The sequence below is a fragment of the Girardinichthys multiradiatus genome, chromosome 2 (assembly GCF_021462225.1).
Source record: "Girardinichthys multiradiatus isolate DD_20200921_A chromosome 2, DD_fGirMul_XY1, whole genome shotgun sequence".
Taxonomy (NCBI): domain Eukaryota; kingdom Metazoa; phylum Chordata; class Actinopteri; order Cyprinodontiformes; family Goodeidae; genus Girardinichthys; species Girardinichthys multiradiatus.
This window is the reverse complement of record NC_061795.1, coordinates 38,846,619-38,862,850: the sequence shown is the minus strand read 5'-3', so window position 1 is coordinate 38,862,850 and position 16,232 is coordinate 38,846,619. Positions and strand designations below refer to the sequence as shown.

General features: G+C 39.1%; 1 protein-coding gene across 3 annotated transcripts; it reads right to left on the bottom strand.

Moving 5' to 3' along the window:
* Nucleotides 1-395: 395 nt before the first annotated feature.
* mlc1 (modulator of VRAC current 1) lies at nt 396-13,889 on the bottom strand. Of its 3 annotated transcripts, none has more exons than XM_047389018.1 (12): nt 13,716-13,888; nt 11,511-11,791; nt 4,338-4,427; nt 4,184-4,237; nt 3,973-4,074; nt 3,758-3,859; nt 3,592-3,657; nt 3,389-3,505; nt 3,233-3,289; nt 1,744-1,866; nt 1,414-1,575; nt 396-1,175 (listed from the first exon to the last, which is right to left on the bottom strand). In XM_047389018.1, exons 2-12 carry the CDS (start codon nt 11,766-11,768, stop codon nt 1,095-1,097), a joined length of 1,212 nt encoding a protein of 403 aa, XP_047244974.1. In that variant the 5' UTR covers nt 11,769-11,791; nt 13,716-13,888; the 3' UTR covers nt 396-1,094. The 3 variants fall into 3 exon arrangements, with proteins under 3 accessions (XP_047244974.1, XP_047244984.1, XP_047244993.1); XM_047389028.1 differs by having other exon boundaries at nt 396-1,172; nt 13,716-13,887; XM_047389037.1 differs by lacking the exons at nt 3,233-3,289; nt 3,389-3,505 and having other exon boundaries at nt 13,716-13,889.
* Between the last annotated feature and the right edge of the window lie 2,343 nt (nt 13,890-16,232).

The window sequence follows — 16,232 nt, the reverse complement described above, 5'->3', positions numbered from 1 at the left end:
ACAAAAAAATCATTTGAAAAAAAAAATATTTTCCTCATTATTCTGGCACTTCTCAAAATAAAATACGTTTTGTAACCCGAACTGACCCAAAACAGGAAAAGGTTTAGCTTAAACACAGTCAGAAAAACAAGGTTATCTTTAGTCTAATAGCATAATGGCCTGAATTATATGACAATTATACAATTATGCTATGAGGCTAACGTTATATTTCTCTGTTACAGCAAATGTAAAAATCTAGTTTCTGGTCTCTGTATGTACACATTAAGGGATTAATTCATGCAAACCAGACATATATGTTATTTGTAATTAGTGTTACGGTTTTGTATTGTTTATTGGTGTTTGTGACAGTTATGACAACATATCAGTGGGATTAAATTGACACAAAAGCACGTTAATAAACTCTAAACAGGCTTTATTTTAAAAAAAATAATCTTTTCAGTCCTTTCTCTTTACATCCAATAATCCTTTATGTTTGCAGTAACAGATCAGCTGCTTTGTAATAGATTTTGCAACATCCGCTTACCACGAAGACAAAGAAGAACAAAATCTGCACTGCTAAATGTCTAAGATAACTTGGGGTTTGTTAAACTAAATTAAAAAAAATCTAAATCTTTATATATAAACTTTATATGTATATATATATATATATATACTCACATTAGAAAACATCTTTTAAAAGAATTATGCAACAAAATATATATAAAATGATCCTCTGATGTGAGAAAATGCTACATGTGCGAACTATGTATGTATGACTTAAGCCACTGAAACATTGCTGATAATTACCCCAGTTGATTGTTTAATATTTGTGTTTTTAAAAATTACTCTTTCCTGATAAAGTAATTCCTAAATATAATTAACATGAATTAATGGTAGAAAAATACATAAAACGGATATGAAAATGCCCTACACATTTTTATGCCAAAAAAAAAAAAGCCTTTGAAGACCTGTCAGTTTTTCTGTCTTTTTCAGCTCCGTTTTCCTCTGTCATTTCTCCTTCTTTATACCCATGCTTGTGGAGTTTGCTTTATCCTTCCTTTTTCTTGATTTCTATATTTCTGCTGGGCAGACTTCTGTAGATAAGACAGGATTGTTCACTGGGCCATTTGGACCAAAACTGCCTTCCAGGTTCTGTCTTTTTCATAATCCTGCACAGTCCCATTGGGAGTTTGCTGCTGATGCATCAACATATAAAGGAGAGGCGCAGAGATTAAAAGAATAAAGTGAAAAAAAAATCATTTACTTTCTTAGTTTGTCTTTTTGTGAATCTCTTGTTAACTTTTATATTGTCATGTTTAATTGTAATATAAACACAATACACCTGCTAAAACTACCTCAAAAAGAATTGTATGTGTGGTTTGAAAATGACCTTTGGCCTTTTGTGTCCAAACCCTCTGTTTAAACCTGCCATACCTCATTGTAATGAGTTGTAGTCTGCATGCTGTCCTCGCACTCTGGGGCCCCCATGCGGAGCTGACTCTTGTATGCTGCACAATGCACCACAGTGGCGGAAGTAAGTACTGCCTGCACCAGCAGCAGCACCATCAGAATCAACAGCAGGATGTCATAGGATTGCTGGGACACACACAGGAAACAAGATGATTTTATTGGATTTCTTATGAATCACACCCACTGCTTTCAAAACTCTGCTCATTTGTTTCACAGTCAGCCTGAAGTCAAGACCGAATTGCACTAGTTTGAGAACTTTGCACATTGCTCACACTTTTTCTTAATTAAGTTCACCTTAGCTGTAGGCACGTCATGGAGGAAAATTTCTATAAAACTGATCACACTGCTAGAAAGGTAACCCGAGGCTGAAAAGAGGAGAGGAGATGTCACGCTGCTGATGGCAATCAGCACCTCCACCTGAGACAACAAAAAGAGATACAAGACAGGAACTAAGAGAAAAAAAGTCTTCACAAGTTCTGTCTTAGCCTTAGTCAGCCTTTTAAAAAGGTAACCATATTGCTATAATTTATAACCAAATAGAATAACTCCTGGGCCCATTCCGTTAATATTTGAATATTGAAAAATCTACATTTTAAAGATGAAAAAACTTTGCAAAAGTAAAGCTGTAGACATGCAAAAGTGCTACAGTTCAATATATAAATAATTACTAACAGATACATGTCACATTTTTCATGTTTTTAAAACTGCTCTAAATACTTTTTAAAGAATTAAAATATAACTACTGAAATGCATAAGATATTTACATAATAATTGCATTAGGAAATAATTAAAACTTGAATTCAATAGATATTAAAATCACTTTTAATTATTTCAATATTTATACTATTATTCCATATTCTCTGTGCTACAGTCCATCTTAAAATTACTGTTAACTAATAACTGTTAACTTAATAACTGTTCGTGTTGGTTATCAAATTGGCCCAAACATCTGATTAGTTAACCTACACACCAACTTAGCTGCACACCATTAGCATTCGGTGATGTTGGACCACTGTTTCTGAAGGCTGTCAGAAAAAATTTAGTTCATGATGTGCAGCACAGGACAAAAAAACAGTTCACTGTAACTGTTTACAAATTGGTATTAAATAAGTTGAACCTGACTGTATTAAACTGGGAAGAATTAGACTGTGTGGGTGGCTGGGCACTCCTTTAGCGATAGGGTGAGGAGCTCGGCCATCCAGGAGGAGCTTGGAGTAGAACCGCTGTTCCTTCATGTTGAGAGGAGTCAGCTGAGGTTGCTTGGGTATTTGTTCTGGATGCCCCCTGGACGCCATCCTCGGAGGTGTTTCAGGCCCGCCCCACCTGGAGGAGGCCCAGGGGACAGCCTAGGACAAGCTGGAGGGACTATTTCTCTCGGCTAGCCTGGGAACGCCCCAGGCTTCTCCCGGAGGAGCTGGACGAGGTGTCTGGGGAAAGGGAACTCTAGATGTCTCTGCTGAGACTACCGCCCATGCAAACCCCGTCCGGGTAAGCGCAAGATGACGAGTACGAGTGTTTGTCTTATAAAATGCATTGAGATGACATTTGGTTTAAACCTGTCTTAAAAATAGATTTCATTAAACTGAATTAAATTAAATTCAGTCTGATAGGAATCAATTATGCTTGGTACCCATTATTTTCTTGGTGTTTTGAAAATTAATTTTGGCTGCTGGTCTGCTGCTCCAAGTAATTGCTTTCTGACTTTTGAAATTCAAATTCAACTACTAAACTTTGCTTTGCTAATTGCTATTTTGTGAGAGATAGAAAATTGTTTTGTACTCACCAGGCATTTGTTGGGGTATTCTGACACAACATGACTGGCAATTGCACTTGGAAAACACTGTAAAGGATTAGATGCAAAGTTTACGTCACTTCTGACTTCCTTTATTATCATGCTAAGCTTTCATGTGTGTCAGTGCAAGAAGGCTAGAAAACCTACAGCTACAAGGATCCAGAAAAATGTGACTGATAAGTATGGACCAGGAAGCAAAGCATCCATGTTGAGGGCAATAATCCCCCCAAATACAGCAGAAATTCCCACAATCACTTCAATCACCTGTGAGGAACATTTTTAGCATTTAAACGACAAATAGTAAACATAATTGCAACATCTTTTTCAACATAGGTGAGAACTATACTCACAGAATATGCTTTAAGAAGTCGAGTGGGGAACACTGCGGGTTTTATTACCACTGGTCTGTCATATGACTTTAAGAGGAGCAGAAATATTGAGAGGGGTTATGATGAAAACAACATAGAGGAGAGTGAAGAGTCATTAGGTGGGAAAAACAAAAGCAATCAGTCACACCTTCCTATGGCAGCAGCAGTCATCTGCAGAGCGGGCCGACAGTATGACGGTGGTGGCCATCAACACCTCCAGCACAATCATCAAGATGAGGTTAAAGTTGATCTGGGAACAGGAGGATTGTGAAAAGAAATGGAAAAACAAATGCAGGCAAAGGGGAAGAAACAGAAAATGTTCTTCTCAAACACCACGCTATCTTTGGCTGAGGATGGATTTACATTGACAGCAGAAGGATTCAAGACCAGTTTACAACCAAACCAAACAAGACAGGTGGTCGTCACGGCAAATGCTGACACATAGACAACCTGAAAGTCTGACACCTGTAACCACAATAAAAAAAATACTTTTGTTATTGTTGCAACTTTTTTAAAAAACCTTACAGCTTTTACATGAAAAGACATAGCTCTTGTGTGTTCAGCCTTTACTCACTGCAACATGTCTTTTCTTGGCAATAGCAAAGCTAGCTATCGCTGCAGGGATGCCCTGTGAAGGATATCAGTATGTCAATGAAAATTGTCATGAAACTAATTGAAATGTTAATGAGTTCATTAAAGGTGATGCAATGGCGGTGATGGTAACTCACTGAGCCTGCAGCGCAGCGCAAGTAGTCCATGGCAACAGGAAACACATTTCCCAGGTACAGAGAGAAACCAGAAGCGATGAGCAGACTCCCCTGGGGATGTTTAAAAATACACACATAGAAAGGCACACATTCACAGACCCATACTGTACCAGTCAGAGGTTTACATCCAGTCATCATAAAAGTTAATGTGCTTGATTTGGGGCTTTGAATGGTGCATTTGAGCCTTCAGGGTGAAATGATGATACACTAAACAACTTCAATGAACTTTATTAAAATAAAAAAACAAGATTTAAATACATAGATATTAATTTATGGTAAATTTTCTGAAATACATATAGGGTCATCATTAAACATAGTCTCAAAAATACAGGTCCTTCTCAAAATATTAGCATATTGTGAAAAAGTTCATTATTTTCCATAATGTCATGATGAAAATTTAACATTCATTCATATATTTTAGATTCATTGCACACTAACTGAAATATTTCAGGTCTTTTATTGTCTTAATACGGATGATTGTGGCATACAGCTCATGAAAACCCAACATTCCTATCTCACAAAATTAGCATATCATTAAAAGGGTCTCTAAACGAGCTATGAACCTAATCATCTGAATCAACGAGTTAACTCTAAACACCTGCAAAAGATTCCTGGGGCCTTTAAAACTCCCAGCCTGGTTCATCACTCAAAACCCCAATCATGGGTAAGACTGCCGACCTGACTGCTGTCCAGAAGGCCACTATTGACACCCTCAAGCAAGAGGGTAAGACACAGAAAGAAATTTCTGAACAAATAGGCTGTTCCCAGAGTGCTGTATCAAGGCACCTCAGTGGGAAGGAAAAAGTGTGGCAGAAAACGCTGCACAACGAGAAGAGGTGACCGGACCCTGAGGAAGTTTGGGGAGAAGGGCCGATTCCAGACCTTGGGGGACCTGCGGAAGCAGTGGACTGAGTCTGGAGTAGAAACATCCAGAGTCACCGTGCACAGGCGTGTGCAGGAAATGGGCTAGAGGTGCCGCATTCCCCAGGTCAAGCCACTTTTGAACCAGAAACAGCGGCAGAAGCGCCTGACCTGGGCTACAGAGAAGCAGCACTGGACTGTTGCTCAGTGGTCCAAAGTACTTTTTTCGGATGAAAGCAAATTCTGCATGTCATTCAGAAATCAAGGTGCCAGAGTCTGGAAGAAGACTGGGGAGAAGGAAATGCCAAAATGCCAGAAGTCCAGTGTCAAGTACCCACAGTCAGTGATGGTCTGGGGTGCCGTGTCAGCTGCTGGTGTTGGTCCACTGTGTTTTATCAAGGGCAGGGTCAATGCAGCTAGCTATCAGGAGATTTTGGAGCACTTCATGCTTCCATCTGCTGAAAAGCTTTATGGAGATGAAGATTTCATTTTTCAGCACGACCTGGCACCTGCTCACAGTGCCAAAACCACTGGTAAATGGTTTACTGACCATGGTATCACTGTGCTCAATTGGCCTGCCAACTCTCCTGATCTGAACCCCATAGAGAATCTGTGGGATATTGTGAAGAGAACGTTGAGAGACTCAAGACCCAACACTCTGGATGAGCTAAAGGCCGCTATCGAAGCATCCTGGGCCTCCATAAGACCTCAGCAGTGCCACAGGCTGATTGCCTCCATGCCACGCCGCATTGAAGCAGTCATTTCTGCAAAAGGATTCCCGACCAAGTATTGAGTGCATAACTGTACATGGTTATTTGAAGGTTGACGCTTTTTGTATTAAAAACACTTTTTGTTTATTGGTCGGATGAAAAATGCAAATTTTGTGAGATAGGAATTTTGGGTTTTCATGAGCTGTATGCCAAAATCATCCGTATTAAGACAATAAAAGACCTGAAATATTTCAGTTAGTGTGCAATGAATCTAAAATATATGAATGTTACATTTTCATCATGACATTATGGAAAATAATGAACTTTATCACAATATGCTAATATTTTGAGAAGGACCTGTATATGCACAGTCACACTGATATTTGGTAAAAGTAAAAATATGTTAAAAGTCCCTTCGCAAGTCGCAATTGGTTGCACTGCTAACATTTTGCAGCCATCAATAAGCTTAAGGTATAACTCTGGTAGGCTGCATGTTCACTTTTTTTGCAGAAGTGGTAGAGTTTGTTTAAATTGGTTGGTTTTGTGGTACAGACTATGGAGCTAAATTGGGGTCATAAAGTTTGTTCAAACGAAAACAATTTGAACCTGAAAAATAAAAGTTTGTTCAAAAGAAAAAACATTTGAACCTGAAAAATTATTTTGAACCTCCCCCCAAAAAATTTGAAAACTGGAAAAAAAGGTTTTGCAACTGAAAAAAAAAAACAGATGTGAAACTGGAAAAAAATAAAAAGTTCAAAACTACCTTTTAGATTCAAGTTTGTTTTTTTCGAACTTGCAGATTTTTTTTTTCGCCCTCAAACTTTTGTCCCGGTTTTGGCGTGAGGGGCGGGGCCTCAGATCACGGGGGTGCGGAATCATGACTGACAGCTCAACACAGCGGCTGATCAACATGTTCCCAGCTGTTGCATTCAGGGACCGTGGGAACTGGAATTATCTGCAATACATCATCGATATTCTATATGTGATTGGTTTTGAAAGATAACATGCTTCACCGATAGAAGCAGCTTACGTGAATGAATACACGACGCGCATCTCAGAGGAGAAAATATGATCTTGAGAGATTTGCACAGCATTTTAAGTGCGTGTTGGAGATTTCCCATGCTCTCAACATAAAGCAAAAGAACCGCCAGATTAAGCGGCAGGAATGAAACCAGATGCAAAACGAGCCGGTATTTTCCGAATATCCTTGCATAATTAAAACCTGGACTTGGTTTCACATGGACTGGACTCGGGTTTCGGTTTCTGGTGCATTTTTGATTCAAACGTGTTTGGTCTTCATTTAGTGAAGTGACTCACAGCCAGGGGCAAACTGGCATACGGGGAAACTGGGGAAATCCCTGGTGGACCGCTGGCTTAGTGGGACGGTTGTTCACCTTAGCCCGTGAAGTGAACCACTGTTATATATATATTTATAAATCTCCGTTTGTGTCTGGCATCCAGCAGAGAGGTGCGGAGTGCATCTCTGCTATATATATACTTTTTAATAAGTGCCACTGTTTGTTTTAGTAGCCCGGGCTTTTTTTCTGATCTCCGCTCTTCATTGTCAGCTCAGCTGGCCGCCCTGCAGCGCATGTTCATGTGTTACAGATCAGCTGTTTGCCAGCACGCAGCAGAGCTGATCTGCCTGACTGGAGCAGAGGAGAGGTTTCGTTCTTGAACCCCAGAAGCGATCAGACTCTATCTAACATTGACTCTCAAGGAACGACTCTCAAACTGTTTCTAACTTTCAGCTCCTTTAATCTAAATTAGGCAGAGGAATGATTACAGAGATCAGCGCCGTCTGTGAAAGGATGACGAAGAGCCCCGAAAGAAGGTCACATGTAGTTTTACATCTGGCACTCCGATGCAATGGATGTGCCCTCCCTCAGTGTTTATCAGTAGACTATTTGCCACCATTGTGGTGTCTATCTTGTAGGTTGTGTAGCTGGTGTCCATCCTTAATCTACGTGTGCTGCTGCATTCTAATCAAACCAGTTACTCGCTGCTCCACCATCAAACCCAGCGCCCCAGCCTCAAGTCATTCATGACAAATCTTGGGCCATTTATCCTTGTAATGTGTGTCGATGAGCATTCTTATCCTATTCTAACAAAAAGGAAACATTAGAACTTGTGCTTTATATCATTATGGTATAAGTGGGAAAAACAGCTATGAGTCATATGAATAAACGTTATCCTTAACAGGTTGATATGGCATAGTTTAGGGTACAATGGTCCAGCAAAATATCAGCGCCCCAGAAACTATCGCCTGTTGCGTACTTGAAGTCGCGCTCGCCCTGCGTCTGTGCAGGGCGGTGGGCCGGAGGTTCAGCTCGTGGGCCGGTGGTTCACTTCACCCCGTGAATGATATAAAGCATAAGTTCTAATGTTTCCTTTTTGTTAGAATAGGATAAGAATGTTCAGTTATTAAAAACTAAACATTCACAAAATAAGAAATGCCTAAGCCAGCGGTCCACCAGGGAATTCCATGGTTGCCACTTCACTAAATGAAGACCAAACACGTTTTAACCCGAGTCCAGTCCATGTGAAAACAAGTCCAGGTTTTAATTATGCAAGGATATCCGGAAAATACCGGCTCGTTTTGCATCTGGTTTCATTTCTGCCGTTTAGTCTGGCGGTTCTTTTGTTTTATGTTGAGAGCATGGGAAATCTCCAACACGCACTTAAAATGCTGTGCAAATCTCTCAAGATCATATTTTCTCCTCTGAGATGCGCGTCGTGTATTCATTCACGTAAGCTGCTTCTATCGGTGAAGCATGTTATCTTTCAAAACCAATCACATATAGAATATCGATGATGTATTGCAGATAATTCCAGTTCCCACGGTCCCTGAATGCAACAGCTGGGAACATGTTGATCAGCCGCTGTGTTGAGCTGTCAGTCATGATTCCGCACCCCCGTGATGTGAGGCCCCGCCCCTCACGCCAAAACCGGGACAAAAGTTTGAGGGCGAAAAAAAAAATCTGCAAGTTCGAAAAAAAAAACAACTTGAATCTAAAAAGTAGTTTTGAACTTTTTTTTTTCCAGTTTCACATCTGTTTTTTTTTTTCAGTTGCAAAACTTTTTATTTCCAGTTTTCAAATTTTTTGGGGGGAGGTTCAAAATAATCTTTCAGGTTCAAATTTGTTTTCGTTTGAACAAACTTTATGGCCCCAATTTAGCTCCATACTGACCACACATTTCAGTAAAGTTGAAGTGAGGAATTTCCAAAAGTTTAATTTAAATCTGCTTTGTCTATTCCAAAACTGATAATTGTGTGCCAATTGTGTCCAAATTTTAACCAGCTGACAAAAATTGTGATTCTGAGATGAAAGAAAAATGGCTTGGACGATCCAAACCAACTGAGGAACCAAAAAGCTGCAATGAACTGACAACTGCTGGGACTTCAGTGTCACTGCTCATAGTAAAACAAGTTTCAGATTGCCATGGATTTTGTGCCAATAAAAAAGATTTACAGCCATATTTAATCAAAGTTTTATGGTTCAACCACTGAGCTCTACAGCTTCCATCACAAACCCAATGTTTGGAGCAGTCAAGGTGAGGCGTCTAAACCTAAAAATACGGTCAAGCATGGCAGTGTCACCCACTGACAGAAGGGTTGTTTTACCTGACAGTGGGATTTTGCTTTGCACAAAGTGGATGGAATAATTGATAACCCCTTCTCTGTCGGTGGCCAGCAGAGGGGCTGGAAATAATGAGTTTGCTTTCAGAACATCACTACAGAACAAAAATAAAATTCTTAACATCAAAGAGCCAAAATGGCCACCAGCTTCTCTTCTTTTGATTGACACCTATTTCGACAAACTGCGTCAATTGGCTTGTCTAGATCCAACCATATCCACCGTGTGTCGTCTTGCGATAGAAGTCCCATCTACACTTACGCATATCTGACCTATTAGCTCTGACGCTACAGGCATGTAGCCAATGAAACTCCTGTCATAACAATGGATGGCATGTGGAGCAAGACTCGAAACACGAGCAGAAAAAGTATTGCTTTTTTTTTGCGTCCTTGGAGAGTATTTGTGGCTACAAATACAAATATTAGTGGCCAAACATTTTGTTAAGAGTAGCTAAACCCCCCGAATGAGGCAGGTAGAGTTGTTCTGCGGAAAGGAGAGCCAGTTTTCAGAGGACTGGAACAAACTGAGCTCTCATTGTTTGCCAACTTGGCTGAGGATAATTAAGGAGACAATATTATTCTTGACCAGTAAGTGGAAACGGTTAGTATGTACAGCTACAGTTTGTTTATATGTTGTTTAGCTGGCAGATTTAGTTTTAAAGTACCGTAAGAAAATAAATACTTCATTTAATGCAGGGTGGGAAGTTTCAGTGTTTTTCTGTGTGTACACACGAGGGATAGTGAGGTGTTTTGCTTAACTGTTTGAAGTAATACAAGACCTTCTTTTACCACTTTTTGGACTTTTAGTTTCAGGATTACAGCTATACAGCCTTTTGAGGTTTACATATAGAGGTGTATTCTTCAGTGGCCATTTGGAGACTCAAATGGCCATTTTGGAAAATGGTTGGAAATACCCACAGAAAAACCTTTTGAAATAGTCATTTTTAGGTTCTATTGTTATCAAATTTGATCTTGTAGTAGTTAAGACTTGTATCTACTGCCTCATTTGATTTCTGAGTCTATATTGTTAGGCCTCCATGCACAGTTACATGAAAACAAATGAAAAAATCCAGATGAGGGAAGCATTTTTACATTTCTGTGTAATCCAAGTTCAGTAACTACAACAGTTATAGTTACAATACATTTGATTGCTCAGGTTAAATGTTTAGAGTGTCAGTCAGACTAACATTAAACTTCTAGTAAGCTCATGTCTCAGTTCTGCTGAAAGGTTGTGGACTATTGCCTTTGTGCAATGATATCAAGCAATTAAATTTACATTTACATTTTTGCCAACAAGATGGGTCAAACACCAAGACAAAATATGGACAGAAGCTTGATGATTGCTTAAAAAGATGTGTTGTCAAGGTGAAACCTGCTATTGTCATTTAAATGGACTATTACATAATATCCAAGTTTAATCCTGTGGTGATGTGTGTGTCAGTTTTGTTTTTAAAATTGTTGATGTTTGTTGTATCATCATTTCACTCTGACAAAAGAGTAGGCCAGTGTATCATTAGAAGCTCCAAAATAATAGGACATTCATGGTGATGCACTCATCACCATGTTTAAACTCCTGACATTGTGAACTTATTTGCTGATAAAAAAAAAAAAGAACAAGGATTCCTTGGAAATCGTTAAAACATAAAGCTAATTCAGAGAGATTAAAATAAGCCACAGACTGAATTAAGATTCTGACAGAGAGAAAGCTTATTTAATCCATCATTGACCTTCTTTTCTCACTTGTAAAGTGGAAGCGCAGAACAAGAATTGAGTTGCCAGGTTTCACTCAAAATTCATAGACTGGGATTTTCCTTCCTTAAAAGAATGAATCATCCCAACCTTGTAAGTATTTGTGATTTGTTCTGGACTGGTGAATTCTTCACTGTGCTCCCCTTTTCCTTCATTCCAGACCATATTTTCTCTCACCCCTATGAGGACACTGTAGAGCCAGGCCCTGTAGCTGAAGCAGGGATGCTTTAGAGGCTCCACCTGGGCCAGCTGCAGGTCACTGGCTCTCACGTCCACTGCATAGCTGTTGCGCTCTGGCCTTTCCCTCTCCGCCCAGTCTGGCCTTCTCTCCAGACTCCTGTCTCCCCGCCGTCCGAGTGTCCCATTGCCTCTCTCCAGTGTGGACGTGCGGCTGTAGGTGAACTCTTCTCTGGCAGACAAATCTTCACGATGCATCTTTTGAAAGGACTTTTGGCCAACTTCAGAGATAGAATGGGAAACACACTGAAACAAATCCCTAAAAATACAGTCACTTGTCTTTTTACCTGTTGAACTTTTATACATTTTCATATGTTAACACCACTGTAAGGTATAGTTGTCAGGTGGTAAGGAAAATTAAAATAGATGCTTTAAAAAAACACCTACAAATACAAATTCGAAAAGTGGGCATAGCGTTTTATTTAACCTCCCTGAGTCAATAATTTACAGAAACGCTTTTTCCTGTTACAGGTATAAATATTTTAGGGAATGTTTCTTCCAGCTTTGCACACGTAGATATTCATTTGTTTTGCCAATTTTTCATTGCAAAATTTAGGTCTGGACTTTGATCTGGGGTGTTCTAATGCATAGAAATGCTTTATTTTAAATCATTACATTGTTGCTCTAGATGTATGTTTAGAGGTGACCCTCCATCACCTTCTGATCTTTTGCATATTCAAACCGGTGTTTTTCCTAGATCGGCCTATATATAATTCCATTCAATTCAATTCACTTCAATTTTATTTATATAGCACCAATTCACATGATACTTTACAAAGTCAATTCAATCGAATCTTATAGATTTCAAGTCAGGTACATACATTCCAACTAATCCTACTATCAAACAGTGCAGTGGGATTCAGTTTATTATTCAAATTGGTTAAAATGTTTTTTTTATTTAAGGCAACCCAGCAGATTGCATCAAGTTAGTGACATGCAGCATTCACTCCTCCTGGATGAGCATAAGCGACTTTCCCAATAACTCAAACAAACTTTGCTGTCCTAGCTGAAAGTATCAACACAACATTTTAAAGTTGGGATGGTGTTTTTCAGGATGATGTTCAGGGTAAGTTTTCTGCAACGTATTACATTTTATATGCTGGTAAAAAAATTCAGTTATGGTCCTATCTGGCCACAACACTTTTTTCCATTTGTTTGCTGTGTGTCCTGCATTGCTGGTTGCAAACGATAAATGGGATTTCTTATGGTTTTATGTCTCTCATGCCTTTCTTCTTGCTACCCTTCTATTAAAGTCAGTTTGTGGAGAGCACCACTAATAGTTTTCCCGTCGACAACTTTTATTTTCTGAACCCTGGATTACTGCAGTTCCTCCAGTGCCAGCATGGACCTCTTGGATGTTTCTCTCATTTAGTCACTTCTTGCCTGGCCTGAAAGTTTAGGTGGAGCGCTATCTCTTAGTAGGATTGCAGTTTTGCCATATTCTTTGCATTTTTAGATAATGGATAGAACAGAGCTTTGTTAAATATTCAAAGTTTGGGATATTGTTTTATAACATAACCCTGATTTAAACTTCTCCACAACTTTATCCCTGACCTGTCTGTTGTGTTCCTTGGCCTTCATGAAGCTGTTTATTCACAAATGTTGTCTAACAAAGCACTGAGGCTTTTCATAATAGCTGTCTTCATACTGAGATTAAATTGAGGAAACTCAATTTACTTCTTTGGTGTCTTCTGTAGGCAAATGGTCCAAATTATTTTATCAAGGGATATCTGGATTGGAAAAGGCTGAAAAATAACAACAGCTTTTTTATGTATATTTTTAAACGTCTGCTTCACAATAATGTAATATTTGCATTGGTCTGTTACATAAAGCCCCAATAAAATACATATAGGTTTTAACGTACCAAAATGTGAAAAAGGTCAATGGACATGAACATCTTTGCAAAGTGCCGTATGCCCTTAAGTCATCAATTCTAACATATTTTAATGTCAGGTCCATTAAAGGGTTAACATGCAGATTTGACATGAGGCATTCCAACATTGGAATTCAGACAAAAACACACAAAATGTTAAATACACAAATTGCAGGAAGGCTATCCATTATTGAATACTGCATTAAAAAAACCTTTTATGAGATGTTTTTTTGTCTAGTCCATAATTGTTTTGACACACTCATTATGCTTACCTGTTGCTGTGAATCCTGCCAACAGAAGTACCTTCTTTCAAAACACCATATACAAGACAGTATTTTATCTCTGTGGCCTCTTGTGCTTCATTGCCTCATCTTTCTCCCACACGGTTTACTTCTTCTTCTTTAACTGCACTCCCTGTTTCTCTGTTTTTTCTCTCTCTCTCTCTCTCTCTCCCCCCCCTCTGACACTACGCAATGTTTTTCAGAAGCAGTTCTGAAAGGTTTTTGGACTCTTCAAAGCGTGGAGCTAAAACACATGGCTGTTGTGTGGCGAGCCTACTTTGTGCCAAAGGGAGAGCGCTTGTGCATGACAACAAGGGGGAGGATGAAGGGGCTCGCGCTGGGGGCAGTTAGTAGGGCAGACACCCCTATTTTATCCCCCCTCCTCTTTGCTCTTGCACACAGATAAACACACTCAAATATGTGCACGTCAGCCCACTTAGAGAACTGAACAATGGGGCCTTCAGAACAGAAAAACTCAGAATGTTTTCACATCACCAAAATAAGACTTTCAAATAAAAATCATTGGGAACAGTTTGTATTTGTCCTCTTGCATTACTTCCAGTCACAACCTCCCCTGGTGTTACTTAAGTGCTTCATTTACAGTTCACAGCTTAGTAAATTAGGATGCCCAGCAGGGCTTCAGAAAAGAGGCATCAGAGACACTTCCATGTCTTCATCACACTCTCTCCTGTCTGGCAGAGCTAATCTGATTATGGATAATCTTTCTTTAAATAAAAATGAAATTTTGGGGGGAAATCCTGCCAGTAAGGACACTCTGAGAGGGAGTCTTAATTGTGTCTACATTTAGACATGTTTCCGTATCCTGCACCTCAGGATTCCAGTCAGTCTGCAATGCAGCACAGCATTCCCAGCTCCATATTGTTCTCAGGCAGCTGCAACCATGGTGACGCCTAAACAACTGTCCCTCAATTGCAAACGCCGTGCAGACTCAAAGGGAGACATGCACTTTGCAACAGTCTCCAGAAACATTAGAAATAATCTGTAAAACTGACTGGCCTAAGCCCAATTCAACATTGGAATACTAATGTAATCAATTGGTAATAAAAAATAAACATAAACAAGTTTAAAACCCACAGAGGGACATAAACCCAGCAATTTAAAATGTCACTGTCATTATTGTCACATTGGAAGAAGTTAAAATCGGTTTCTAATATATTTACCTGCCACAGTCCCAGACAGAAATTATGCAAAAAACAGGAAAAAGACACTCTAAATATCTAAAACAGAGTTTTTGACAGCTTTTTCACCATTTTATTTGCATTAGTGCAGTTTCATTTCTCTAAAGGTATTTCTCTTTTAAACCTCCCTGTCTTTGTGCATATTTAAATACAAACATATAAAAACTGTATTAAGTGACAGATACTGCATGTCTGCTGCATAAGGTGTTCCTAGACCTGATGTTGACTTTCATCTTCAGAATGCCCAATTTCAACTCTGGACTTAATTTCAAAATATGCCATTGTTTTAATAATTTTAAATGTATTAACTTGACATTTTGGTTGTCGACAAAAAATATTTTCCTATTAATAACACTGCACTACTTTTAACCATTGGAGTCAGAATAGTAATTTTGTTCTAGTTTAAACTTTAAAATATGAATAATGTGTAAAATTCAAACTCAAGTCTGTTCAGTGCATTTCAGCACGTTTCCTCAAGTCCATGTCTGATTGGCTCATAATGCCTTTCTGATGAGTTCTTTCCCTGGAAGCTGCCCTCTGCCTAACCTTTTCCCTACCCCATACCCCTTACCCTAACCTTAATCACAAACCTATTGACAGGTGTGAACCAGAAGAGAACTTGGATAGGATTCCCTCTGCACACATCTATTGGTGATGTTAGGTCTTCAAGAGGTGTTGAAAGCCTAAAGCAATATGCTACTGGGTTACAAAGGCAGCTGAGTTCTGAGACTCACACACAGAGAAACAGAATCCTGAAAACAGCAAGACATCTTGCCTGTAGCCAAGAATCATCCTGCCAGTTTTGGTGCCAGTTTTGGTTGCTGTAACGCTAACGCTGTTTCTTTCTGTCCAATTTTAAAAGTGAGAAACGAACCCAGGAGATCCAATGAGCTATACCAGAACTAACTGCATTCCAGTCCGAGTGACCTTTCAACTGGAACAACAGCTTTAGTGATGAGATTTCCCAGAAAAAAGCCAACAAAGTAGGCCCTCTCTTTTCTGCTTTATCATGGTGGTTGGAATGAGAAGCTGATGGCCAAATATTTGACACAAAATTTGAATTTCTTAGTACTCAGAATTATAGCTAGAATTTTTGACTGATACAGATTTTATTTATGTATATCGGTACAGTTTAGTTTTGCATATCACTGCTATATTACAGAAAACTATGAGCAAAATAATTTTGTTGCCGATTATATCTCATTAACAAATATGAATGATTAAAGTTGCAGATTCTATAGGCTAATGTTGTAAATGAGAGTTTCAACCTTTTACTCACTTAGGGCCCAAAAAATGAGAATGCTGTTGA

Coding starts and splice junctions, on each gene's coding strand:
- mlc1 (XM_047389018.1), bottom strand. CDS start 11,768: ATGCATCGTGAAGATTTGTCTGCCAGAGAAGAGTTCACCTACAGCCGC. Junction 3,290..3,388: donor TTTTCTGGATCCTTGTAGCT/GTAGGTTTTCTA, acceptor AATCCTTTACAG/TGTTTTCCAAGTGCAATTGC. Junction 1,576..1,743: donor ATGACGTGCCTACAGCTAAG/GTGAACTTAATT, acceptor TGTGTGTCCCAG/CAATCCTATGACATCCTGCT.